General features: G+C 37.8%; 1 protein-coding gene and 1 non-coding gene across 2 annotated transcripts in view; one reads left to right on the plus strand and one right to left on the minus strand.

Annotated features, from left to right (window-relative positions):
- Positions 1–3118: 3118 nt before the first annotated feature.
- The window catches only part of Herc5 (HECT and RLD domain containing E3 ubiquitin protein ligase 5), a 52302-nt gene continuing 28978 nt past the window's right edge, over positions 3119–26442 (minus strand). Inside the window, exons 14-23 of the mRNA XM_004646584.1 lie at positions 21875–21988; positions 20372–20479; positions 18909–19073; positions 14928–15071; positions 14188–14354; positions 8643–8709; positions 7684–7754; positions 6104–6287; positions 5917–6019; positions 3119–3324 (exon numbers count right to left, since the gene is read on the minus strand). Coding sequence (XP_004646641.1) covers positions 3119–3324; positions 5917–6019; positions 6104–6287; positions 7684–7754; positions 8643–8709; positions 14188–14354; positions 14928–15071; positions 18909–19073; positions 20372–20479; positions 21875–21988 — 1329 coding nt within the window. The remainder of the gene's footprint in view (positions 3325–5916; positions 6020–6103; positions 6288–7683; positions 7755–8642; positions 8710–14187; positions 14355–14927; positions 15072–18908; positions 19074–20371; positions 20480–21874; positions 21989–26442) is intronic.
- Positions 17793–17927, plus strand: LOC111814127. The gene has a single exon (XR_002819197.1). It is a non-coding gene; the product is annotated as a U11 spliceosomal RNA (small nuclear RNA).

Below are 26442 nucleotides of genomic sequence, written 5' to 3' on the forward strand. Positions count from 1 at the left end.
AATTTTAAAAACTCAAAAGAGTGCTATCTAAATGCCCACCCTAAGGCCCAGTGGTTCCAAGTGATTTGCTGATTACAGTTAAAAGTGGAATACAAGGGCTGGGGAGATAGCTCAGTAGAATGAGTGCTTGCCTGGCAAGTGAAAAGGCCTGAGTTCAATCCCCGGTTCCACCACCACCAACAACAAAAAAAAGTAGAATACAGTCTTCAAGCTTTCTAAATTACCCTCTCAGAAGTGACACCCTTTCTCAGGAATTCTTCAATGGGTTTCTAATGTTCTTCTTCCAAGTTCCTCACTAGCAACTCATCCTCTCTTCCAGCTCATCCATGGAGACTGTGCTTCACCTAGTTTCCCATTACATAGCTCATGACACTAATTCCACTCCTTCCAATTGTTGTTCCGTAAACTCACAAGATAAAGCGGTCTTACTCCTTCATCAACTAGAGAGGGAAAGCTCACATCTCCTCTTCAGTAATTGGCTAGCTTCACAAAGCCACAGCCCTTCTTGACTCCTTAGAGTTTGTAACAGGTTAACTGCATTATTGATAGGGATCACTTTAGCTACCTCATTAATAAGAATCTTTCCATTTTAAAGGAATAATAAAGGACATTCATGAACATCTCTCCCTTATTTGCTTCCAATCCTGCAGGGGGCGTGGGGAGCTTTAGCAAGGCCCTCTGAAATTCAGAATGTAAATCTGTAAGGAAAAATGATGACATCAACATGCAGAGCAGTGCTCTTGAGGTGTATGGAAAATATGAAATGACCTTCGCAAGAACCTAAGCAGAGGCTCACTACTATGTGTCGTGATGTGGAGAAAGGCCTGTCCTCCCCTACTTAGTAAAATGCTACACTTGGAAGCAGTCGTATTCTGCATAAGCCACTAGATGGCACTTTTGTTTCATGCGACACTGGTAGTAAAGCGGTCAAGCAATCAAAGGGTAGGCAAAGTTGGTTTCATGTGTGGGTCTTATACACCAGGTATAAGGCTTTATTAGTCCTTTTTCTGTAAGACACGCTTCAGAACACCTCTTAAACGTATAATTTTATCCCATTCTCTTTGCTTGAGAATGTACCATTTCATCACAGAAGCACTGTTGAGTGACTATTTCAATTTAAACTAAATTCTCATGCCCTCTTAGAAACTGTATTTCCCATAGTTATAAAATCTTGTTTCTTGTCTCCCCCATATGATAAGCATCACTTACTTGGGAAGTCCTGAAAATAAAACCATCCTGGTGGCTTGGGGACCGACACAAATTACCCTAACTCAAAAGTTGCTAAGTTCTGTCCATAGGCAAAAAGCTCAATGTTTACACAGGAAGAATTATTACTTAAAGCACTTTAGAATATTACTGTTGCTGCTTGTATTACATTGATTTCTTTGGAACAGCACTGAAATAACCTTTCCCACTTTTCCCCAGTGCACTGGAACTGTCAATCCTCTCTGTTTCTGGCCATGAAATGGGCATGCAAAGCTAGGCAAATAGGGGAATTTCTTTTCAATTTTATTTTTTTTTAAATGTATTTAGTACAGGGTCTACAGGGTCTCACTACACAGATTGGACTCGTAGTGATTCTCCATTTTTGGCCTCCCAAGCGCTGGGATTACAGGCACGTGCCACCATGCCAAGGCTCTACTGCCATCTCAGCGTACCCCGGGGATGGGGCTGGCACAGCACACCTGGGATTCAATTCTGGCTGCTGTGCCTAAGCTGGCACTATAGTCTGAGCTGTCAGCTCTTCCTTTTCAATTTTAAAAAATGTTGAGAACTGGGGTGGTGGCATACTCCCTCAATCCTAGCACTTGGGAGTCTGAGAAGGATTAACTGCCGTAAGTTTGAGGCTTGACTGGTCAAGCCCAGCTTAGGCTACATAGTGAGATCTTGTCTCAAAAAAAAAACCAAACTACTTTTATTTTATGCTTTTGTTCTCTCTCCCTGTTGTCATTTAGAGCCTCTTTTGGGAATGGGAACCAGGTACTTCCTGTCATGTTGCAAAGCTTTTATAAACACGACACATCCCATTGGCAGAACACAATTCACACACACAACTATAGCTATCAAGGGATCCTGGGAAATACATCTTCCTTCTTCTCTAGCCTCTAAAGGAAAGACAGTGAAGAGATTGGGGTTAACAGTCCAAGTATGTAGCTGAGGCAGAAATAGGATGTTGAGCCAATACTGCTTCCCTTTTTCTACCTGAAACGAAACTGTTTGGAAATATGCTACACTGATCTCAGCAGGTAAATCCCAGCTGGCAGCCCACTGTGTCTTTTAATTAAGGGATATGTTTTATGAGTACAGGCCTTCCCAGAGTACCATAAACACAAAGAAATCTGGTTATTTTCCGATCATCAGATGTTCTAATCTAGGCACTTCTGATAATTAAGCTTAAGAATTTTAGGGACAAGATTTCTGATCCTTTGTGCATGGTGATCTGGTGATCTGAACAGATGCTGAAGCTCTAGCTGTCATGACTTGTTTCCAAGAAGGAATAAAGACAAAAACTCCCACTACTTATAAAGGTTCACTTTAAAAAGCTTCCTTAAAAGCTTCTCTCACTGTTTGTCCCAAATCATTGCCACCAGTCCCCACCTTGAAGAGAAAAGTATGGGAATGATGCCACCTGAAGGAAACAGCAAGTATTATGCAGACAATGTCTCTTTAGGCATAGCAACCATTCCGGTTAACCTTTGTATCAGAGCTGCAACCCATTTTATATATATATATTTTTTTGGTACTGAAAATTGAATTTAGGGCTTCATGCATATTAGGCATCAGCCCGTCTGCCTAATCTATTTCATAATACATGTCTTATATGCAATAATAGAAATTCTTAAAGAACAAGAAAATAGTGAGTAAGCAAGACAGCTCAGTGGTCTAAAGTGCCTGCTTAGGCAAGCTTAGGCAAATGTACAGGGACCATAGTTCGATCTCCGGCACCATATACCACACCAGCCCCCCACCCCCCGGAGTGGGCTGAGCTGGGCCACAAAAAACAAAAAAAAAAAAAAAAAAAAAAACAGTGAATAATGAGTTAAATTTATTTTTTATAATATTCTTTAAAAGTATCTGAAAATACTTCTAAAAAAGAAGCAAAAAATAAGATTTGGGGTCATCCAAACCCCCTTCTGTTGTTGATGGCAATCTGAAGTGCTTCTTCTACTCTTTCCATTGTGGAATACTTAGGGAGGTAGAGAATACTGAAGCATGTCTGAGCTCTCATAGGATCTTCCTCATTCAAATTTTTAGGACAGCAAAATGTTATCTTCATAGTCTTCCTATCTTTTATTTGTAATCTGTCAGTTCCTGTAAGAAACACTAAAAAGAAGACTAAAATTAGATGCTCTGTTTCACGTGAAGGCCAAAACTTACAGAGAAACTAAAAAAAGCTTTACTGAGGGCTCACAGGTAAAATCCTGCCTTATACAGTAATTAGGGATCAAAATCTGAGCGTCACTACCCTCGAGCAATCTTACAGTATGGCTGGGAATACAGTAGTCCCTCTTTATCCATAGGGAATGTGTTACAAGACCCTTCCTTAGATGCCACAAACTGTGGCCAGTGCTGAATCCTATGTATATATTCATTGTTTTCTTCAACATATATATATATATCCATGATAAACTTTTCACTTAAAAGAGGCATTATGTAGCTTCTCTTCAGCATTTCTAAGCAGCCAGCATCACTATGTGCTCTGGCACCATAAGTAAAGAGTAACTTGGACACAAGTACCATGGTACCCAAGTTATCTGAGAAATGAAAAAGCTACTAAGTGACAAAAGGATGATTCCCAGGTGGAACACAGTAGGATACACAATGTTTCCTTCATATCTCTCAGAATGGCTTACAACTTGAAACTTACATTTATTTCTAGAATTTTCCATTTAATATCTTCAAACTGTGATTGACTACCTAACCAAAACTGTGAAGAGTAAAATCAAAGACAGACTAAGGGATGACTATATTGATTCTAGTGTAGAAAAAGACAAGGACAAGAGAAAATACATAATGTATAAGGAAAGTCAAGAAAGAGTTAAGTTCTGAGTATAAATGCTGGGCTTCAGAGGAGGGAGATGGTGCCAAGCTGGGATGACCAGGGAAATTTTTCAGAGTAGAGGACAACGCTGGATCTGTAAGAATGAAACTGTGGATAAGAAACAAGGAGGTAGGGGAGGGTCGAGGTAGATGAAGAAACATTAGAGAAGGCTGGCAAGGGGAGGGTGCAAGGTATGCTCACTGGCCTGGACATGGAATTCTCTAGGAGTGGAGACCCAGAATACTGATTTTTAGTGTAAGTTTGAGTATCTCCCATCATATGTGTCATCCACAAAAATAAGAAATAAATGTTTTTAAAAATGAATAAATAATGTTTAAGTAACTGAGATAATTAGTTAAGACTTGGGAAAACCACTAGGTAAGCATAAAATGGAAATCAAAATTTGGAAGGTGAATTAAAATTGATTTGGAAACACAAAGTAGCAGGATTTTGGCTAATTAAGGCTGGATTTTGTGTGTACCTATTATAAATATGTAAATCACAGGGGAAAAGGATCATTAACACTTTTCTTTGGCCAGCTCAGTCTGCCCTCAAAGTGGGGCTGGTGTGGCATGTGGTGCCGGGGATCAAACTTGGTCCCCTCCACCTGCCTAGGCTTGACTAACAGGCAGGTGCGTTAGACAGCTGAGATATCTCATTGGCCCCAACTTTTTTTTTTGAGATGTGGTTTTATTATTATTTAAATGTATCAGCTATTTAATTAGGTTCTTAGTAAGTCATTTAGAACACTAATTTATGAAGATAAATTCCATTTGTCACAGCAAAACGGAGAGCGGGTAGCCCCAGAGCTGAGGAACAGCTTTGATTTTTGCTAAAATCTGTGAGTCTACTGCTTTCTGAACCACCTTAAGCTGCTCTGAAATCTGGTATCTCTCTTTCTTGGTGTCAAAGACCTCACTCTCCTGGTGTCTGGGTTTCCGCAGCTGATTCTTCTTGAAGTAAGCATCAGTGAGGTGTTTGGGGATTTTCACTTTGCTGATAAGAATTTTTGTAGAGGTAGCAATGACAAATTTCTGGTGTGTTCTTCATAGAGGAACATGATTAAGGCTTAGAGGCCCAGTCACAAGTAGCAAGCCACTGGCTAACTGCTTCAGGAAGACCACTCTCTTGCCTCTGTGACGCTGGGTGAGGATGATCAAGATGGTGCTGGGAGTTATGCTACCTCTAAGTTTCCTCACATGCTGACTGAAGGGTTTCTTGCCATGGCTCAAGAGCTTTTGGGGCACATCCTCAGTATCTAGGCATTTTTCAAAGCTTAACCACCTGGGTACCTCCATTCTTATCCCCACTGACTGGTTTTGAGATAGTAGTAAGAACTTTCTCCTTTTTCTTCTCAACCTTTGATTTAGCAGCTGTGTACTTTCTCTCTTGTACAAAGCCTCTCTGGAATACATAGCAGATCGGGAGTATCTACCAATTCCTCTAACCAGGACAGGATTTCAGCTGCAGTGGGGCTGCCCCTTCTTAGACATTTTGCTTTCACCCTACCCTTTTTACCAGTTCCACTGGCAGAAGCCTTCTTGGCTTTGGGTTTCTTTGCTTTAGTGTCCGGCTTCCCAGGTTTTTCACCTGCCATCTTGTAAGATGGGAAAGAGAACTAAGTTTCCAACCTGTGGTTTTATTATTTTATGAATTTTAAATCCTCCTGCCTCAACTTCTAGAGTAGCTGGGATTACAAATGTGGGCTACTATGTCCAGCTAACAATGGATGTTTGATGTTTTCAGAGGGGTCATCAGTTGGATTAGGAATGGCTCTGACACTATGATTTGTTACAGATGGTACACAGCATAAATTTTATCTTCATTCCTTCAAAAGGAAACAAGATTACAGATCTATTTGACATAATACATACCAAGGAACTTTTTCTTTTCCTCCAGAGTCAATTTGTGTAAAGCCTTCCAAAACATCACTATAGTGGGATGTGAGTTGTTATAGCCTTCTTCATAATTTGCATTCTACAGAAAACACAATGAAGAAAAACTTCAGAAAACAGAAAAAGAAAACTGAAATGAAACAACAATGGATCCTTTATGATATACCTTTTCAAATGTTTCCCAGTCATAATCTGTATTTCCAACAATTGCATCCCTCAGCTCTTCAGGATGAAAAACTCCTATTAGGTCCTTGTCGCACATTTTATAAAATCCTCTCTGAAATTCTTCATAAACTTCCTTTACAGAGACGTTGAAGATGTAATCAACACACTTTGAAACATAGTCTTTCCTTTAACAAAAAAAATTTGTTTACTGTAATCACCAAGGTTACATCTAACAGTTGAGTGCTTACCATAGGCTTTTAGAGATTATTTAACTTAATCTCCATAACAACTTTCATATTATAAACACTTTAGTGCAAAAGAAACAGGTTTGCAGTGATTAAATGATTACTCAAGACCACACGGTTGAAATAACACTGAGGTTAGAAGAGAAAAATCTAGAACAATAAAACATGAACCACTAACAGTAGTGTCTGTGAGCTGGGAGGTGGGGTAAATTTAATGAGCTGGGAGATGAGGTAAATTTTAATCTTTTCTTTTCTTTTCTTGTGTATTATTTTCCTTCCAAGTACTAAACAAGTCCAACTCTGCTTAGCTTCCGTGATCAGACATACACTGCATGGACATGAACATTCATAGAAACGTAATTCTCAGTAGCCCAAGACTTGAAGTAAAAAAATGCTATGGACAAGTGAACTGTAGAGCACACTGATACAATCTAGAGCTATGTACCTAAACATGTTCTGTTTCTCTGTTTGGTTGGTAATTCTCTATTTTTTTTTTTTTGTTTGTTTGTTTGGTTGGTTGGTTGGTTTGGTTTTTTTTGGTGGATCTGGGGATTGAACTCAGGCCCTTGCGTTTGCCAGACATGCATTTATTCTACTGAGCTATCTCCCCAGCCTCGGTATGTTCATTTTGTAAAACACATTAAGTTGTATACTTAACAATTTGTACTCAATTTTAAAAAAACAAGAAAAAAAAACAATTTGTGAAATTTTATCTAACACATCATCTATACCTCCAAAGAAAGTTATTAAAATTTAAGATATTACAAAGATTTGGTATATGCCACAATGCTTACTACAGATTTACTTGCCATTTGACCAAATAGCAAGGAAATGTTCAATAATCCAAAATTCTGTACCCTGTAATGACAACTCACAGATGCTGTCAAGTCAAAATACCACAGAAACCTTTTCAACAAATCCCATGTGCCTGCTATGTTCAGGGCACCACTGCAGACCATTCTAGGTACTGGAGACACACTGGCTCAGCACACAGATCATACTCCTGCCACTATGCAGCTTTCAGTATGAAAGAGGCACTAAAAACATAAATCCTAAAGTGTGATATAAAAAGAAAAAGTAAAAACAGAGTAAGAAGTCAGTGAACAGTGTAGGACAGATGTTAGAATTATCATTTTAAACAGGAAAAAGAAAGCCATTTCCATCCACTGCAATGTAAATTGCATGATATGTCTGTCAATACCCATTCATATAATACACAATTTCTGGTCTTAATAATGACTAGTGGAAGTGGGATTATAAAAACTAATAAGAATTTGAAGAGTTCATTGCAATAAATATTGTATACATACAATCTATTTCATTTACTTGTACATACTTGTTAGTTTGGTTGACAGGTATGCGACTTCCATTAGGAATTAAATCTATATCATTTCCATCCCAAAGGACCTGCGAACACAAATGAACTCAGATAACATCTCCAATATAATTCTAGGCAATGTATCATCAACACAAACATTTTGGAATGTCCCTCTCTTCCTTTAGGGAAAGAATGTATATTTCTGTCATAAAAACTAGTTTAAAAAGTACAAACAGAAAAAAATCACCATTCATCATGCACAATGCAATATTAATTTTTTTCAAAACTTACGTGAAGAGATCATACTAAACAAGCAAGAAAAATTAACATTTCTCTGTATTTGATTTATATATAGTGTAGAGCAGAAATGGCAGATTTGCAAAACTGGCCAACAATTCCTTCCAATCTGATTTTCATGCCCTGCAGCACTGGGACTCTGTAATGCCTCCAAGTAGTGGAGAGTCTATCTCCTTCCTTGGCCTTTGAATCTGGATTGGCTATGGGAAGTTCTGTCAGCCCAGTGGAATCAGACAGAAGCAGAAGCCTGAGAAGCAGCTCCTATGCTGGAGTTATCTCTTATTCTTTGTAACCTTAATACCACCGTGTGAGGAAGACTCAGCTAGCCTACTAAATGGATACAAAACCTGGAAAACAAAGACAAATAAGCTGTTCTATCTGTTTACACCAAATAAATCAATCCATCTGCCAACCACCAAGTATGTAAGTGAGGCTGCTTCAGACTGTCCAGCCCAGTCAGGAACTCTCAGAATCATGATTGTTAACATAAGCTACTAAGTTTCAGAGCTGCTTTTACGTAATAAAATCTAACTGATTCACTCAACTCATGAAAAATGAGAAAAAGCCCTCGCATAATTCAGAAGTTCTTTTAAAAAGTAAAGCATGACATGTTTAGATATGTATGTAAATGGTTTGCAAAACTGAAACTAATCTGTTAGGTAGTTTTTATTGTTACTTACAGTAAAATAGATGTAATATATTTCTTTCAAGTCTTTGCCTTCATCATCCATAAGTGCTTGCAAACTCCTAAGAAGAAATCATTTTACTTTAAAAGGACAACAATCATTATCACTAGGTACTTTATCAAGTACATATCTCTTCTGAATATAAGTGGCCAGGTGACATCATCTATCTCTATGTGTTTGATAATCTATATAGGAATTTTATCTGCAGCCTTCACTCCTGAATCACAGCTCTTTTCCATAGACCTTCATTTCCTTAACTCAATGAAATAGGTTTCCATCTAGAAAAGGACTGATACCATGTTTACTGGTATTCACTCTTTCAGCTTCTGCACTTAACCTTACAAATTAACAGGTCCCTATTAATGTGAGTTTTTACTTAAGAAATGTGAGATAAGGTACAAAGGGACTTCCTTGTACCTCCTGTCCCAACGCCAGGTGTAAGAAAGACATGAATTTCCACTAAATTAATTGTTCCAAGGCATCTGTGACAAAAAGTTATACTAAATGGATACTTCCAATGTCCAGCCTGTCATGCCATGGTATTTTATATATGCTTTTAAAGAAACATGTCTTGTATTGTTTACTCATACATTCATTTATTCATTCAACAAACATTTAAGTAGATCCTAATGTGGCCAGCATAGGTAATGCAAAGCAGAGACTAAACTATTGCAAAGTATAATCCCTGAGACAAGTAGGTGAGACAGTGATGAGGTGTCACCTACAGCAGTCAGATCTGGGTATGTAAAGGATGTAAATGATATTGTATAGCTTGAAAGAAACTCGCAAAGTAACACGTATCACTGAGAAAGGTGAAGAACAGTAGAAGCCAAGCTGACTTTTCCCCCCACTGGATTTTTATTACTACATTGTGATATGACAGTTATTCAGTGTGTCTTTGGGGGAGGAAAAGAGGGAAACTGCTCTATAGTTGTGCACCTATGAAATCAAACAAGGTATGTACTTCTAAGTACAAGTCTACCACAGTGTCCCATGTAAGTGCAAAGCCCAACAGGGCAAACAACGTGAAATCTTTAGGTCTGAGAATAACCTTTAGAACACAGTAAGCCTGGGGTTGGTCCTCCAGCCCCCAGCTTTGCAGGGCACAGCCCAGATGGTAGCCCTTGGTGGTTGTGTGACTGAGCATTTTCCAGGCTGGAGTGGCACACTCATGGTTCTACTATTCCAAGGTCTCCAGGACAGCCTCACTCCATGGCAACACTCTGCCTGGGCTCAGAGATCTAGGGGGCAGCCTTTGAAATCTAGGCAGAGGAAGCCATGTCTCCACAGCTTGTAAGCATGTGTACAGCAGACACAGTATCACTTGGTCCTCCACAACACAGACCACTGCAGCCTAAGCCACACCTGGGGCTGGCTGAGGAGCACTGGGTCAGAATGCAGGGAGCAGAGAATTGATGGTAATGCTGTGCATCAAAGTCCCTCTTCTGACACAGTTCTGTCCCCCGGGTCTTGTACTCTAAGCCTGTGGTAGAAGTGGAAACCCTGAAGGCCTCATGAAGGGCTGGCTTTCAGGATCATCCTTCCATTGTTCTGATGACCATCACCAGGCTCCAGCTGACCACTAATTTCTGAATCAGATTGCAGGCTACCCTCTTTATGTTCATTCCCGAACATACTTTACCAGGCCTGTTTTCCAAATCTTTATGTTCTGTTTCCCTCTCACTACAAACTGCATCTTTAATTATCTCTCTTCTCATATTTTACTGTAAGTAGTCAAGAAAAGCTATGCTCCTCCTCCAACAGTTTGAAAGAAAATATCTTTTTAAAAAAATGTATTTGGGACAGGGTCTCATTATGCAGCTTGGACTCCTAATGATCCTCCTGGGATTACAGGTATGCACCACCATGCTTGGTCTCAGTGGCCGCCTTAGTGTGCCTGGGGGTGGGGTCCGTGCAACATGTGGTGCTGGGGATTGAACCCCAGTCTGCACTTGCCTAAGCAGGTGCTTAGTCTGCTGAGCTATCTCGCCAGCCCTTGACAGATTTCTCTCTTTGGACTGTACAGCTCATAAATTCTACCTTCCACAAGATGCTAGGGTGCAAACACAATCCACGCAAGGTCTTTGCCACTTCACACCAAGTACTGTCCTCCCTCCAATTTCAAATAATATATTCCTCACTTGTTTTAAGATTCACCAAAATGACCTGTACTGTCCATACTCTACCATCATTCTGATCTCGACCACTTTTTCTCTATAGCTGCCTTCTGAGCCCTCATCAGAACTGCCCTTTATGGTCTGTTCATGGCTGTAGTGGCCTTTTCCAGAATGCACTTTAAAAGTTTCTAGCCTCTATCTCTTATTACCTAGCTGCTTCCACATTTTCATGCATTTGTTACAGTAGTGACCCACTTCTTGATACAAATTTATGAGTTTAGTTAGGCCTATAACAATTCTAAATAGATAATTTATAAACAACATAAATGTATTAACCACAGCTCTGGAGGCTCAAAGACCAAGGTCAACATGCCAGCAGATTTAGTGTCTGGTGAAGGGCTTTTCATAGATGGTGCCTAGTGTTTCCTCACAGGGAGGTAAGGCCCTTAAGCTTCCTGGGAACTCTTTTATGAAGATACTACCATTCATAATGGCTTAGTATTGGGACCTGATCCTACCCTGAAAGCCTCACTCCTTAATATTATTACATATTACATATCACAAGAGTATACAGAACATGGTACCCCCCCCCCATTTTTCTATCATCCTCAAGATGGAGTACAAATGTCTACCATTTTTCTTTCATTAAAATACCTTTGGATGAACAAAGAAATTTGTTTTTAAATGTATTTTAGTACAGGGTCTACAGGGTCTCACTACACAGATCTGACTCATAGTGATTCTTCTATTTTCAGGCTCCCAAGCACTGGGATTACAGGCGTGTACCACCACGCCCAGTCTCACTGTCTCAGTGTACCCCAGGGGGTAGGGCCAGCACGGTCCTGTGCCTGCCTAAGCAGGCACTTTAATCTGCTGAACTATCTGGCCAGACCTAAACAAAAAAGTTCTTTAATGTTACTGCAGTTAAATTTATCAATCTTTTATCACATAGAAGGACCAATGATGGTCCTTCTATGTCTTACTTAAGAAATCCCCAAATGATTGATATTCTTCTGTGCTTTCAAAGTTTTGCACTTAAATTTAAGACTTTTATATATATATGGAGTTGAGTTTTGTGAATAGCATAAAGCAGTAATCCACTGTTACTTTTTTCCAGGATGGTCAGTTTTTTATTGATTCATTTATTGAAATCCTTTTCCCACTTATTAATCTAACATGCAACTTCTAAAAAAATTCCTTAATTCACACTAATTTCTAAGCTCTCTCTTCAGTTTCATTAGAAAGCCTATGTTATTAACATATTGTCCTAGTTATAATTAATACAGCTATATCATTTCTTGAGATCTGTGAGGTCACATTCTCTGTCTTTCTTTACCTTAAGAGTTATTTCTGGCTATTCTTGATCCTTTGTTTATTAATATAAATTTTGGAATTTGCTTGTCAAGTTTAATACAAAGGCTACTTGGATTAAAATTACTGACAACCACAAAGAAACCTTATACTAGTTATATCTCTATTTACAGTATTATAAATTAAAAGCAAAGGATGTTTTACAAACAGGAAGACACACTAACATTCTTTTGGCTAAGAGAATTCTATGGTGTTATATATAGCCTCTGAAAAACTCCCTCTTCATGACAGAATGCAAAAGGCAAAACAACAGCCTTAGTAATAGAAAAATAGTTTGGATCTCATGAAACCTCTATGAAGGTCCCAGACATTTCCAGGAATTATTGGGGTGGCCTGCAGTGTAGAGAGCCACTGGTTTCTGAATTCAGTACAGCTCAACAAGATATTGCAAAATAAAACAGATCATTAAAAAGACCATGTATGACCACACTGGTTTCAACTTAGGGGCACAAGGGTGCTTCACAAGGAAGCATATCAATAAAAGTAACACACTACATAAAGTAGAATAAAAAACAAATCACATGATAATCTCAACAGATACAGAAAGGACCTTAGGACCTTAACTTAAGATAAAAGCCATTTATGACAAACCCATTGCTGCCAATATACTAAATATGAAAAACTGAAAACATTTTCATTAAAATCAGAAACAAGTAAGGATGTCTACGCTCTCCATTTCTGTATTTCAAAGTTCAGCCAAAGCAATTAGGCAAGAGAAGGAAGCAAACAGGATTTGAATAGGAAAAGAAGTCCAAACATCCTTATTCACAGATGGCATGATCTTTTAGAGGATCCAAAACAGTGCAGCAGAAAACTCTTTGAATAAACAAATTTAGGAGCTCCAGTGGCTCAATCAATTAGTGCGCAGTACTTATACAAAATAAACAAATTTAGCAAAATAGCAAAATACAAAATATATACACAAATGTCATTAGCAGTTCTATACACTAAGAATCCCATGTACAATAACCTCAATAAAATTAAATATTTCAGAACTAATCTGAATAATCAAGAAAGTGAAAGACCTTTATAACAAAAACCATAAACAGTACTCTGAAAGAAGAGGTTGAAGAGAACATCACAAAATAGAAAGGCACCCTCTATTCTTGGATAGGCAGAAATAACACTGTCAAAAATGGTCATATTATCAAAAATGATATAAAGATTTAATGTAATCCCCATTAAAATACCATTAACTTTTAACACAAAAGTATAAAGAATAATTCTAAAATATATATGGAAACAGAAAAAAACTCAGAATAGTCAAATGAATCCCGAGTAATATAAAAAGGCAGGAGGCATTATAATCTTAGACTTCAATTTATACTACAAAGCCACAAAAGTAAAAACAACACAGCACTGGCACAAAAATTCACACTGACCAATAGAACAGATGGCACAGAAACATCCTCAAGCACCATCAGTCAGCTATTTTTTTTTAACAAGGGGGCCAAAAACATATGATGGAGACTCTAACAAATAGTGCTTAGAAAAGTGTTTATTCGTATGCAGGACAATGAATCTTGATACATATCTCTCATTCTGTACTAAAATCAAATCAAAATGGATCAAAGACCTAGGTAGAAAAACAGAAACAGAATTTGCTGGGGAAAGAACTGGACTCTTGGAGACACAGGCATAATAAGTAAAGGTCCCAGAATAACATGAGCTCTGTTTGCTAGTTTCTACACAGAAAAAAAGTTCAACTATCATTTTGAGCACTGAGGATAAGCTGTAGAATCAATTTTTCTTAATTTTAGAAAATGAAGAGGGGAAGGTATAGGAAGGAGTAAAAAAAGAATCATGGTGTATTATGTATGTGTAGCAACTTCCCAGGAAGAATGTGATCATTCTGGACTGCAAATATGTATCAATGCAAATAAAAATTTAATTAAAAAAGAAAATTAAACCATTACACAACAACTCTAACCAAAACTAAATGGGTTTAAGATACTTAAAATACTAATGTCAAACATAAAACTATTGAGATGTGTACATTCAAATATTTATTCAAATGCATGTTAAAATGCTTGAAAAGGACATCTACTTACTTTCCCAAAACAGGACTGAGTTCTTTCAAGTCTTCCAATGAAGGCATTTGGTTCAAAAGCTTCTTAAACAGAGCCAGTGGGAAAGGAATGTTGGCAACATTGCAGTTGAAAAGGGAAAGGCCACAGAGCATCCCAAAGAAGAAATATCTTTTCTTCTCAAATTTAGGCTGAAAAGAGAGTAAGAATCAAAAGTATTATAGTGCTTCTAATCATTGCAGTGGGGTATTTATTTTAGGTAAGTGGTAAGTCCTTTTATCATTTCATAAAATCAAAGTGTCAATGTCTGTAAAGCCTGAAATGAGAAGATTTAGTATTAATCTTTAGTCACAAAACTGATATAAGTCCTTGCCATAGTTCTGGCTCAAAGCACAATAGAATACAAACATATTAGCCTTGAGAATCCTTATAACTAGTTATATTTTCTTTCCATGACTTTGGTTTCAAATTCATGGAAAAACAGAAAAGAAACAAGATATGTACTGAGAAAGAAATGTTTCCATACATTTCATAAATGGTCAAAAGCATACATGTGTGGACATAGGAATCCACAGAGAGGGGATTCCATTTTAAGGAAAATCATCACCCTATTTAAACTGAAGATCATTTCTTTTTCTTTTTTTGAAGATCATTTCTTAATCAGTATCAGTAAATTTTTTCCTACTATGAAATATCTGAACAACCTACTTTTCTATAATATGTATTTTTTCTGTCATGGAATAAAAATAATAACAAGGACCAACCTTAACAGGAAACCACATGTAGGAAGCATCTTCAGGATATGTGAACATCCCATATTCTGGCTGAGTTATTGCTTCAAACACATAATAAAAGAACTCTGTCTTGACTCTTCCAAAGTCATACTCAATCTCTCCACTAAACGAAACCTGAGAAGACAACAGGTAACGCATCACTCCCAGCAATCTGTATCTCTGTGTATGAAGTCTTCTTTCAGACCAAAAAAGGTTAACAATTACAGACCTAAGTTGTGGGCAGGTACTGTGGTAAGCATCTTACTGTTTTAATCATTTCAATCTCCCCATTAATTCTATAAGGGTAATGAGACTTAAAGAATTTAACTTTCCCAAGTTTATGTAAAAGCTTGGGCGTTAGTCTAGATTTAATCCTATCAAACCCCAGCACCTATATCATTTTCGCCACTAAATTGACTTCAATTGGCACCACTGTCATAATCCATTAGATCTAATGAGAGTGAAAAGAAAGAAATCATAATTATTATTTCAGACAGCTAAAAACCCAGAACCACCATGAAGTGTGTAGACTTGACTGTTTATTCTTTGAAGACGCAGAAGCCCCCTGTTCACATCAAGGTCTAAGATGAGTGCTCACTCAGTCGCCTTCTCTGGTTCCCAACCTTACTTCTGGAAACACTTCACTTCACCTTACAAATGTATTAAGGGTTGCCTTATTCTCAAAAACAAAAAAAATTCCTAACATATCATCTCCAACTACGACAATATGGTTTCTTCTACTCTAGGACTGGCAAATTTAGAAAATAGATGCTGACTTTCAAAGACCTCTTTTTCTTCAATATTCGCTGAGGACAATGAACTTCTGTTTTTTGGTTTTTTTTTTTTTTTTGAGACAGAATCTTGCTTTGTAGTTCAGGCTAGTCCTGAACTCTCTATGTAGCCTAGGTTAGCCTTGAAATTGTAGCAATCCTCCTACCTCAGCCTCCCAAGTGCTGGGATTACAGGCATACACCAGTATGCCTGGCTATGATGAACCTCTGACTTCCAATCCTTGGTTTCTTCTCATGTCTGATTCCCCTGATTTCACTAGGACACTATACCCTCCTGGCCACCTCCTTTTTTCTATTTACTTTCCTCTAGCATTCTCTTATGAAGTATTCCTTGAGTTTTTTTCTTTTGTCCCCTGATGGCTTAATCCTAGATTTTCCCCTGGTTTTATCCAGGCACTTCTGCTCTTCTCTCTGCTCTTTCCCTAGATGCTCACTGTCCTTTAAAATTCCATCTGTTACCTACTGCCATTTAACTTTCCAATCCATTGTATTTTCTCTCATGGCTGACAAGATGCTCTTTGCTATAGCTCTGCTCAGCATCTCTACCTGGATATTCCACAAAGTCCCCAAATCTCCTGTTATTGGGCGTCTTTGTACCAGGAATCAAATGCAGGACCTTGTACTTGCCAGGCAAGCGCTATGCCACTGAGCTATATCCTCAGCCTGAGGTGCACCTTTCAAACCTCAGTGAAATGTTTAAAATCTCTGTGGTACGATCAGTTGTCAAATTATTATTCTTCCCCTTATTATGGGCAAGCTGCTTGAACTCACAAATTACCAGAAGGATTAAATGAGAGTGAAAAAAAAGAAATCATAATTATTATTTCAAACAGCTAAACCATGACTTTGTTTTCAAATTCATTGAAAAACAGAAAAAAAACAAGATGTGTACTGAGAAAGAAATGTTTCCATACATTTCATAAATGGTCAAAAGTATACATGTGTGGACATAGGAATCCAGGGAGAGTGCTAAAAAGGACTACATCTACTTACTTTCCCAAAACAGGATTGAGTTCTTTTAAGTCTTCCAATGAAGGCATTTGGCTCAAAAGCTTCTTAAACAGAGCCAAATGTGTATGAAATGTCTCACATACATATGGAAAATGGTCAATGTTCAATGAGTATTAACTGAATTTAAAACACAAAAAAGTAATGACCTAGTCTCCCATCAAAACATTCTACTCAGTTAAGTGTTAGCAGGCCAATCTCTGTAAGTTTTAGTAAGTGGGAAGTTTAGTGCTTTCCCATGGGGCCCAAATCCCAGCATTAATATTTACCAGTTATGTTAGTGATGGATAATTGGCCTAATAATTCTGAATGTTAGTTTTCCTATTTAAAAACTGAGAAAAAAAAAAAACAGAACCTACAGCACAGTGTTGCTGTGAGAGTTAAACAAGGAAGAGTGAGACAATTTACAGTTCTTGGCACAAGGGAAGCATTCTACAGATCTACCTGTTACTATACTTTGTCAAAACCTACGAGACTGAGACAAGCTGCACAGTACTTACACTCAAAATCATTTATGAATGTTTATTATATAGCTAACTCCACAATTATATCTCAAATAACTACAGTGGTCCCTCACTTATCATAGAGGGTACATTCCAGACATCCCTGTGAAAAGTAAAAATCAGTGAAGTAGTGACATTATATTTTAGTATTTGTATACATTTTAAACCCTTCCCACACTCTCATAAACCTTTCTCACATTTTTAAAAACACTTCTAAGGGTTGGCCAAATAGTTCAGTGGATTAAAGCACCTGCTTAGGCAGACACAGCATCTGGGTTCAACCCCTGGCATGCCCTGCCAGCCCCAGCCCCGGGGCACACTGAGACCTTGATTGAGACTGGGTGTGGTGGCTCGTGCCTGTAATCCCAGCTCTTTGGGAGGCTGAACACAGGTGGATCACTACAAGTATGACCTACAATAGTGAGACCCTGTAGACCCTTACTAAAAAATAATAAAATTTTTTAAAAAAACAAAAACAAAAAAAACCCCACCACTTCTAACATTCTTAACCTTGTAAACCTACATAATTTTAACAACATACATATACTAAAAAAAAAAAAGGCTTCTGTTGTGAGTGGCACACATAGGACAACTTGTTTGTTCTGTGTGTGGAATCAACATCAAGAGATTTTGGAAGTATAATCTTTTGGTAACTTGGGCAGCTAGTGATTGTTGGTCCTGGCGCCCTTACTATTTCTAAGAAGGTAGGGGCCAGGGAGATGGCTCAGTAGAGCACTTGCCTGGCAAGTGCAAGGGTCTGAGTTGAATCCCAAGTTCTGCGAAACAAAAACAAAAACAAAAAAATACATATATACACACTGTACAGGATAATATGTATTTATCTGCTAAAGAAATACACTGTAAACAGTGTTTTATTTCAACTTAATAATCTTTTAATATGTTAGAATTAACATTTTAATATACTTTTATTTATTTTTTAAAATTAATTTTATTGAGAAAGAAATAGCAATGAGACTGTTTCAAAACAGGCTAGGAGGACAGTTACAATAATTATATACATTGCATGATGTTGTCTTCATAGTAGTTATTCATAGTACAAGATGCAAACATGATATCTTGTCTAAGCACTACTAAGAGAAACTAGCTATATATAGGTACATACTAACTAATCTCTCTCGAGATTAATATACTTTTATATATTTAAAACTTTTTGGCAAAATTAAAACGATAAATGCTATGCATATAAATATGCATACAGTATTATAAACTACTGCAATATCCTGCAATATATAACAAAAAATTCACAATAAATAATTAGATTAATATTTTTTGAAAACCTGCAAAACAGTGAGTCCATGAAAGTCAAACTGCAAAACAGCGAGGGATTACTGTGTTAATAAAGAGCAAGTTGTTTCTATACAAAGTCATCTGGGTTCCATGCTGACTGTCTGCTTTCCTTATGACATGGTAACTAACCAGGAAGCTGAGACTTGATGCTACACTGCCTATCTACCTCCCCAGAGAGAACAACCATCTCACCTGCTACTTTAGCCTGACTGTACTAAGTGCCCAAGGCAGGTAACCAGGGAGTTGGGGAGACCCAAAACCAGCCAGCTTCACAGTAAAGAGGGATTTTTTTCCTGAGACCCTTTTGTTCCTTTTATGATTTTTTATTCTTTCAACAAAAACAGTAAATGATAATACTTTACCCATAATTCCCTCCTCAGGTCTTCATTCTCAAATCTACTCAGCTGATCCAAAACATCCTCAATCAAATGCTTCCTTCTGACTGTGAGATCAAAAGTGGGCATAAAAGCTAATTCAGACTCTTCTTGTTCCACAATTGCTGCCAAGCAAGCTTTAAGTTTTTTCTCCTGAGGAAAAAATGTTTTATTTCATTTTGTCATTTGTCCTCTTAAAATAGAAATTTATAAAACAGAATAAATCAGAACTGTCTTACGTACACATCTGTAAAGAGGGTAGGAGAAAGAAACACATAGAATATCAATTTTGAAACCAAAGTGCAATCTAGGATCACTGAAGTCTGTGGGTTTTAGCAGAACAAAGAGCAACCAAATATACCAGTTCTATAAAAGTATCACTGAAATCTTGTTTAAAATCAGAAAGAATGGGCTGTAAGAATTGAAGCAAAATGAAGCTTTTGCATCCCTCATTCTCTTTTGTTAACTATTTTATTAATGATCATACTTAGAACTGATAAATCTATTTTATATTTTCTTTTTTTTTGCGGAACCGGGGATTGAACTCCGGCCCTTGTGCTTGCCAGGGAACGCTTATTCCACTGAGCCATTTCCCCAGCCTCTAGTTTATATTTTCAAAACATGTGAAAGTACTTTAAGAACATGTATCTGAGCATTATTACATACACATATCTGTATATGTAATAGTAAAAGTGATACTATATAGCTAATACTTGTATGCTTACCTTGTGATAAGCACTGTTCTACATGCTTTACTCATTAACAAATTTAGTCCTTACAAATGCAATGAGGTAAGAATTAGCTGATATATCTTCTAGGCTTTTATCTGGTGGTGGTGATGGGGCTCAAACGGAGGGCCTCAAACATGTAAGGAACACACCTCCAGGTATACCCCCAGCTCCCTAGGCATTTTTAGTAGTCTCACTTTTAGTATAAAACCACTTTACAGGATATAATGACCAACAAAACCACCTCAACTGTGACAGTACCACACTGTAAAAAGAGCAACTTTTTATAACTTTTATTACGTTACCATCAAAGTATGAGCCAGTTGTGAGATTCTAATTTCAAGAATTCTATGCCACCTTTATTGATGTTATGTATCTCTGTATTACAATGCCATCCTTAAACACTGGAGCTAGTCCTAATCAAGCCCAAGTTGCTTACACCTTTTTGAGAACTATTCTGATGACTACAGGCTGCCAATGCCAAGTTCAAATAAAAACCTATAGCAACCCAGTTGTTCAAGGTCTGCCCCTTGCTACTAAAGTCTTAATATGTCTTAAGGCCAACCCAATTCCAATTTGACTGTCCACTTAGCTGTAAATGCCAAAAACATTGGTCTTATCAATGGGCTTCCTCTTGCTCCCAAAATGATATCACTTCACACTCTCTGAAGGCATTTATCATGTAATTTATGTTAATGAAGGCAAAAAAATAAGCATACATACCTGTATTTTTAGAAGTGAGTCAGCATATAGTAGTTTAATTTTTGACAAAATATTAAAGACAAATGGAAATTGACTGAATATGACACAATTGTGTACATCAGAAGTATCCTAAAAAGTAGAAATGATGAGAGTGCAGATTAACTAAAGGACAGAGAACTCTTACAGTTTAACTTCATAGCTTTAGGACCCTTCTAATTTAAGGTTTCTCTACTTTATGCCAAGGCAATCAAATGTGCTGTTCAGTAGCACTTGTAGTAAAAAAATGTGCTTAACATTTATAAATGTAAGGTATACAAAGGATTTTGATGCCCATTTAACTTACTAATTAATGATAAACTCTGAATGCTTTTTACAGAGTCTATTTAACTGCAACCTTAGTTATTGCATGTGAACTGGCTCAGACAGATTTGGTAAACAGGGGTGACAAATGTGGACAGCTGACAGCTCATTCATGCCTTCTGCTGGGCAAGGGTTGATATACTTAGTAAGATCCTATTTTAAAAAAGGAAAAAAAGCTGGGATATGACATGAAAAGGCTTGGGGTTCAGTTCTCAAAGCTAGAAGAGAAGAGTTAGGGGAATGGTTAATTACACTACTGGAGTGAATAATAAACATTCCTAAGAGAATAAAATTTTGTCCAACTGTCAGGCATAGTGGTGCATGCCTGTAATCCCAATACTTGGGGAAGTTGAGGCAGGAGGATTGCTGTTAGAGGCCAGTCTGGGTTACAAAATGAGTTCAAGGCCAGCCTGAACTTCATAGTGAAATCCTGTCTCAAAAAGAAAAAAAAAATTATCCAGTTGCCAAAGAATCAAATTTTCATGGACATACAAAATATCTAAGTGCAAGAGAAGGGAAGGGGAATTTTTGACAGAATATTAAAGACAAAATGGAAACTGACTGAATGACACAATTGTGTACATCAGAAGTATCCTAAAAAGTAGAAATGATGAGAGTGCTCATCAACTAAAGGACAGAGAACTCTTATAGTTTAACTTCATAGTTTTAGGACCCTTCTAATTTAAGGTTTCTACACTTCAGAACAAGAAAAGAGCAAAGGAAAGAAAAGGGGAAATCTCTAGTAGGCTCTTGGCAACAAGAACGCTCTGTGTATCAAACAAAAAAGGGATCCTACATCAGGAACCATCCTCAAAGCTGCAGGCTCTTTACTGAATCACATTATGGTGTGGCCTCAAGAATATCAATCCTCCTCTAACCAGAGTATGACTGGATTTCTACTCTTCTCCTTTTGTACATTTTCACATTCTCATAGCAGTCCTCATGATCTGTTTTGGCTGATCAACGCAAGTTTCCTCCTGGGTATGTCACTCTTCTGCCAGTGCTCTGGCTATAAAATTTTATAGCTTTTGAGGAGACTTATTTTTCTCATTAGTCCTTCTGTTAAACTGTGTGATTTTGCAAAGTATAGGCTTTTCAGAAATTCACGTACAAAGCTGTAGAAGAAATGCTTACATTATATAACTACAAACAGGAAATACTTACCAAGTTCATTTTCCAAGCTGTCCTTCTATATGCTTCTCCATAAAAATTGAGCCAGTCAGTCAGTTCATCTACTTTGAAAATCTTTTCAGGCAGCTGATGCTTAGTTTGGTTTACCTTAAATGAAGTATGATGCATGAGAAAGTTTTAGTCATACTTAAAAACACTTTTCTTATACTTAAAAACACTTTGCTTACTGGTTTTAATTATACCATCAGAGTAAATAATAAACACTCTTTTTTTTTTTTTTTTTTTGTGGAACTGGGGATTGAACTCAGGCCCTTGCACTTGCCAGGGAAGCGCTTATTCCACTGAGTCATCTCCCTGGCCCAATAACAAACATTCTTAGATATTCTTCATCTATGAAAACTTGCATCTTAGGCAACTGAATAAAATTTTAAATTGCCAAAATTTAAATTTTAAATTAGAATAAAATTTTATTCAATTGCCAAAGATGCAAATTTTCATAGATGAAGAATATCTAATAGTAGGGACTGATGTTATAATGGTAAACTTTTAGTTACTTTTAATTTGTAGAAAAATTTTAAATAATTTAAAGTCCAAAGGGGGGGCACACAAAGTCAAGGTACTCGAGCCTCCTTCATAGCTTAACAATATGCCATTTAGACATGTTCTCACTGCTAAGCAATATGTGGAAAACTCCCCTACTACAGTGTGGGGGAATTTTCTAGCCCCCCATCCTACGACAGCATCAGGATCACACATACACACACACATATACACAGACACACAAGCGCACTAGTATTAGTGAGTGATGCTACTGAATAATAATGACACTTGATGCTTAAGACATTAGTGACCAGTATTAAAATTTGACCCTGGTCGACAGACCTGGCCTGAATTATTAATTCTTAGGAAGTCTTCTGAAAATCTTATTTCCTGTGTATATTGAGACTGTTCATCCAGAATATTCTGACTTTCACTCAGATCCCAACAATCCAAGACGCCAAGTGCTACCATATGAATCCACTTCACCTCTATAACTACAGTCCTCTAGGTTCTGCTCATCTCAGCCTTGCACTGAAGTCTCTAGGTCCCCAGAGTCACTGAGAAGGTAGGTGCTTCTCATGACTTCTTGATATCACCCCGAGCTAGAAAGTGTTTTTTTTTTATTTTTCTAATTTTATTTTAAAAAGGAAAACTAAAAAAAGAGTTCAAAACAGAACAGTAATGGTTAATACATTAAATATTGTCTTTAAATTACCCAGAATACAAGTATTTAATTGTTCAAATAATATTAGCCCAAACCTTTCTTTTTAATGAACTATGAGCAATAGCTCAGTAGAATAAGTGCTTGCCTGGCAAACATAAGGGCCTGAGTTCAATTCCTGGTTCCGGGGGTGGGGGGGAGAAGAACTATGAGAAATTAGTATAATGATTTTATCTTGTATGTACGCATGTATGTATGCATATATATATAGGTTATATATATATTTTGGTCCTTCTGAGCTGGAAAGTTTGATGAGTATCAAGCAGTCTAGTGTCACTAAGTAGGGACAAAAGGAAATCAGGAACTTTTTGCTATTTCAGCACTTTTCATGATGTTCTTTATGGTTTTAAGAGTTTGTTTTTATTTTCATTTAAAAAAAATTTTTATGTATTTGGTACAGGGTCTCAGTATACAGCTCGGACTTGTAGTGATCCTCTTGTCTTCAGCCTCCCCACAATAGGATTATAGGCATGTGCCACCACACATGGGGCAGAGTAGGGGGAGGGCGTGGCACGTCATGCCAGGGATCAGAACCCTGGTCCCTGGGCTTGCCTAAGTAGGTGCTTAGTCTGCTGAGCTATCTTGCTGCCCTGGATTTTTATTTTTATTTTAGTTTTCTAGACAGGTTCTCACTATATAACCCATGTTGTCTTTGAACATGTGGTGATTGTCCTGTCCCAGCCAGATTATAGATGTGTGCACCACCACACCTGGCATCATGATGTTCTTATTAAGAAGACATTTTCCTTGAGCTCAAGAAATTTCTCAACTTTTCCAAATATTGTTTTTCCCTTTGATATAAGAACTTTTGGGGGTAGCCACTGTTTCCCAATAGTACGGCAGGCTTTTTGCTTTAACAATATGGTAGACTACACACCATAAGCCATCAAATACAATTAGAAATGTAGGAGAAACAGTCATTTATGACATTACTTTGTAAGTTGAGATGGTATATCAGATTCAAACTAAGTGAAAGGGGCACTTGCCTTGAGAGCATTTGTCAAATCAAGTGAATCTGAACTTTAATTTTTCAGTGTTTTGGGATTTAAAGAAAGCCTGTACTTTCCAAATGTGGAATTCAATAAGGAATATACCTCCGTAAACCTGGGACCCAAAGGATTCAGAGCAGGCTGACCTAGAAGTGCTTTCTCTTTCTTTCATCCTATGTCAAACAACCTCCACCTCCACTTCTGGACCATGGAGAAATTCTTGGAAGTTTTAAAGGTGCTCAGTTGGGGAAAAATATTCCCCACCAATTTGTAATTACAGAAGAACTCTCCTATAAGCTTGCATAACTTACCATGTGGAGATCCATAAACTTCAATAACTTAAAATCTAACAGTCTTTTGGTGGATTTTTTTTGGGTCTTCTATGTACACTACCATGCCATCTGCGAGTGAAGTTTCACTTATTCTTTTCCAATCCTTACTCCTTTTCTTTCTCTTGTGTAATTGCTCTGGCTAATTTTTCCAGTACTATATTGAGTAAGAGTAGTGACAGTGGACATACTTATCCTGTTCCTGATTTTAAAGTAAAGGTTTTCCATTTTTGTCCATTTAGTATGATGTTAGCTATTGGCTTATCATAGATGGTTTTTTTTTCTTTTCAAAGTTTTATTGATAAACATATAGCAATGAGACAGTTTCAAATCAAATCGAAAGTACAGTTTCAACAAATAATACACTGCATATATTCTTCTTAGTGGTTAATTGCTGTACAAGATCATAGATGGTTTTTATCACGTTGAGCTCGACAAAACCCAAGCACACCAAATAAGACCCTCTGCCGCACCCTCCGGACACCTCCGGAGCCTCCCTCAACCAAGCCCACCTAGTGAGAACTTCTGCCTCGCATTTGGGACCCCTAGATCCAGCCCAAGCCCAGGCCCAGCGAGTGTGGAAAAGAGCTTCTGGCTCCTGTGTACCCTGAGGAACTCTCTGGAACAAAGCCAGGCATACTGTGTGAGACCCTCTGCCATGCTCTTGGGACACCTCCAGAGCCTCACCCAACCAAGCCCGCCCAGTGAGTAAGAACTTCTACTGTGCATGCCGGACACCCCATATCCAGCCCAAGCCCAGGCCAGGCAAGTGTGTGCGAGAGCTTCTGGCTCCCATGCACCCTCGGGAACTCTCTGGACCAAAGCCAGGCATGCTGCATGAGTGAGACCCTCTGGCGCACCCTCGGCACCCCTCCACTCCTCCAGAGCCCATCTTCAAAGCCCAAGTGATTGAGAAGCTCTGCCATGCCCTCGGAACCCCCCAGACCCAGCCCAAGCCTGCTAGTGTGTGACAGAGCTTCTGTGCTCCCCTATGCCCCCAGGCCAGGGGCACAACAGTCGAGCACAACAGGTTCACTTTCAAAGGCTGCAGCAGGAAAGAGCTGAACACAACAGCTAGACCCAAACCAGGCACAACTGGATAAACTCAAACTTAATAGACTGGTACCTGAATTTCAGTAAGTGATAAAGTTATGACTGCACCAAAGCTCTACACCAAAGGTCAGAGGTCAGTGCTATATGAAATGACAAAGAGAAGGAGCAAAATGCATCTCAGACCTCGAGTGCACCCAAAACAAGTGCAGAGGACACTAGCTAAGATGAAATGAATGCATTAACAGCATTGGAAGTAAAGAAACAACAGCAGAAAGGTACAGAGGAGAGAACAATCTTTGAAATAAAAACAGAAATCTCTGAATTACTAGCATCAGAAGAAACAACAGCAGAAAGGTATACAGCAACTCAGATCAAAATTAAACTCTGAAATAAAAAAATCTTTGAATTAATAGCGTTTGAAGAATCAAATGCAGAAACAGAGGAAATCAGATCAGAAATAATCTCTGAAGTAAAAGAATTAATAACTGCTTCTCAAGAAGACACTGATAAAAAAAATTGGAGGAGATTACAAAAGTGATGGGTTCCTTGAATGAGCAATACAGGAAAGAAATAGATCATATAAAGCAGAGTCAAAGAAATATAGAGGAACTTAAAATATCAATCACAAGCTTGCAAAATTGAGTGAAAGATATAGAGTTTCAGATCTTAAAGACACAGTCACAACTAGTGAAAAGGTAAGAAAAGATCTCTTAAAAACAACTAAGATGCAGGAAAAAATAATACATCACCTACAAGATGATGTAAAGATGAACAATGTGAGAATAATAGGCATCAATGAGAAAGAAGGAGTCAATACTTATGATATAATAAGAAAATGGGCAGAATAGCAGAAAACTTCCCAAATATGAGGAAACAATCTGACTTTCAGGTAACTGAAGCATACGGAACTCTAAATAAATTCAACCCAATTAAAAACACACCCAGAGGGCCAGGGACATGGCTCAGTGG

This window comes from Octodon degus, unplaced genomic scaffold (genome assembly GCF_000260255.1).
Source record: "Octodon degus isolate 3935 unplaced genomic scaffold, OctDeg1.0 scaffold00272, whole genome shotgun sequence".
Taxonomy (NCBI): domain Eukaryota; kingdom Metazoa; phylum Chordata; class Mammalia; order Rodentia; family Octodontidae; genus Octodon; species Octodon degus.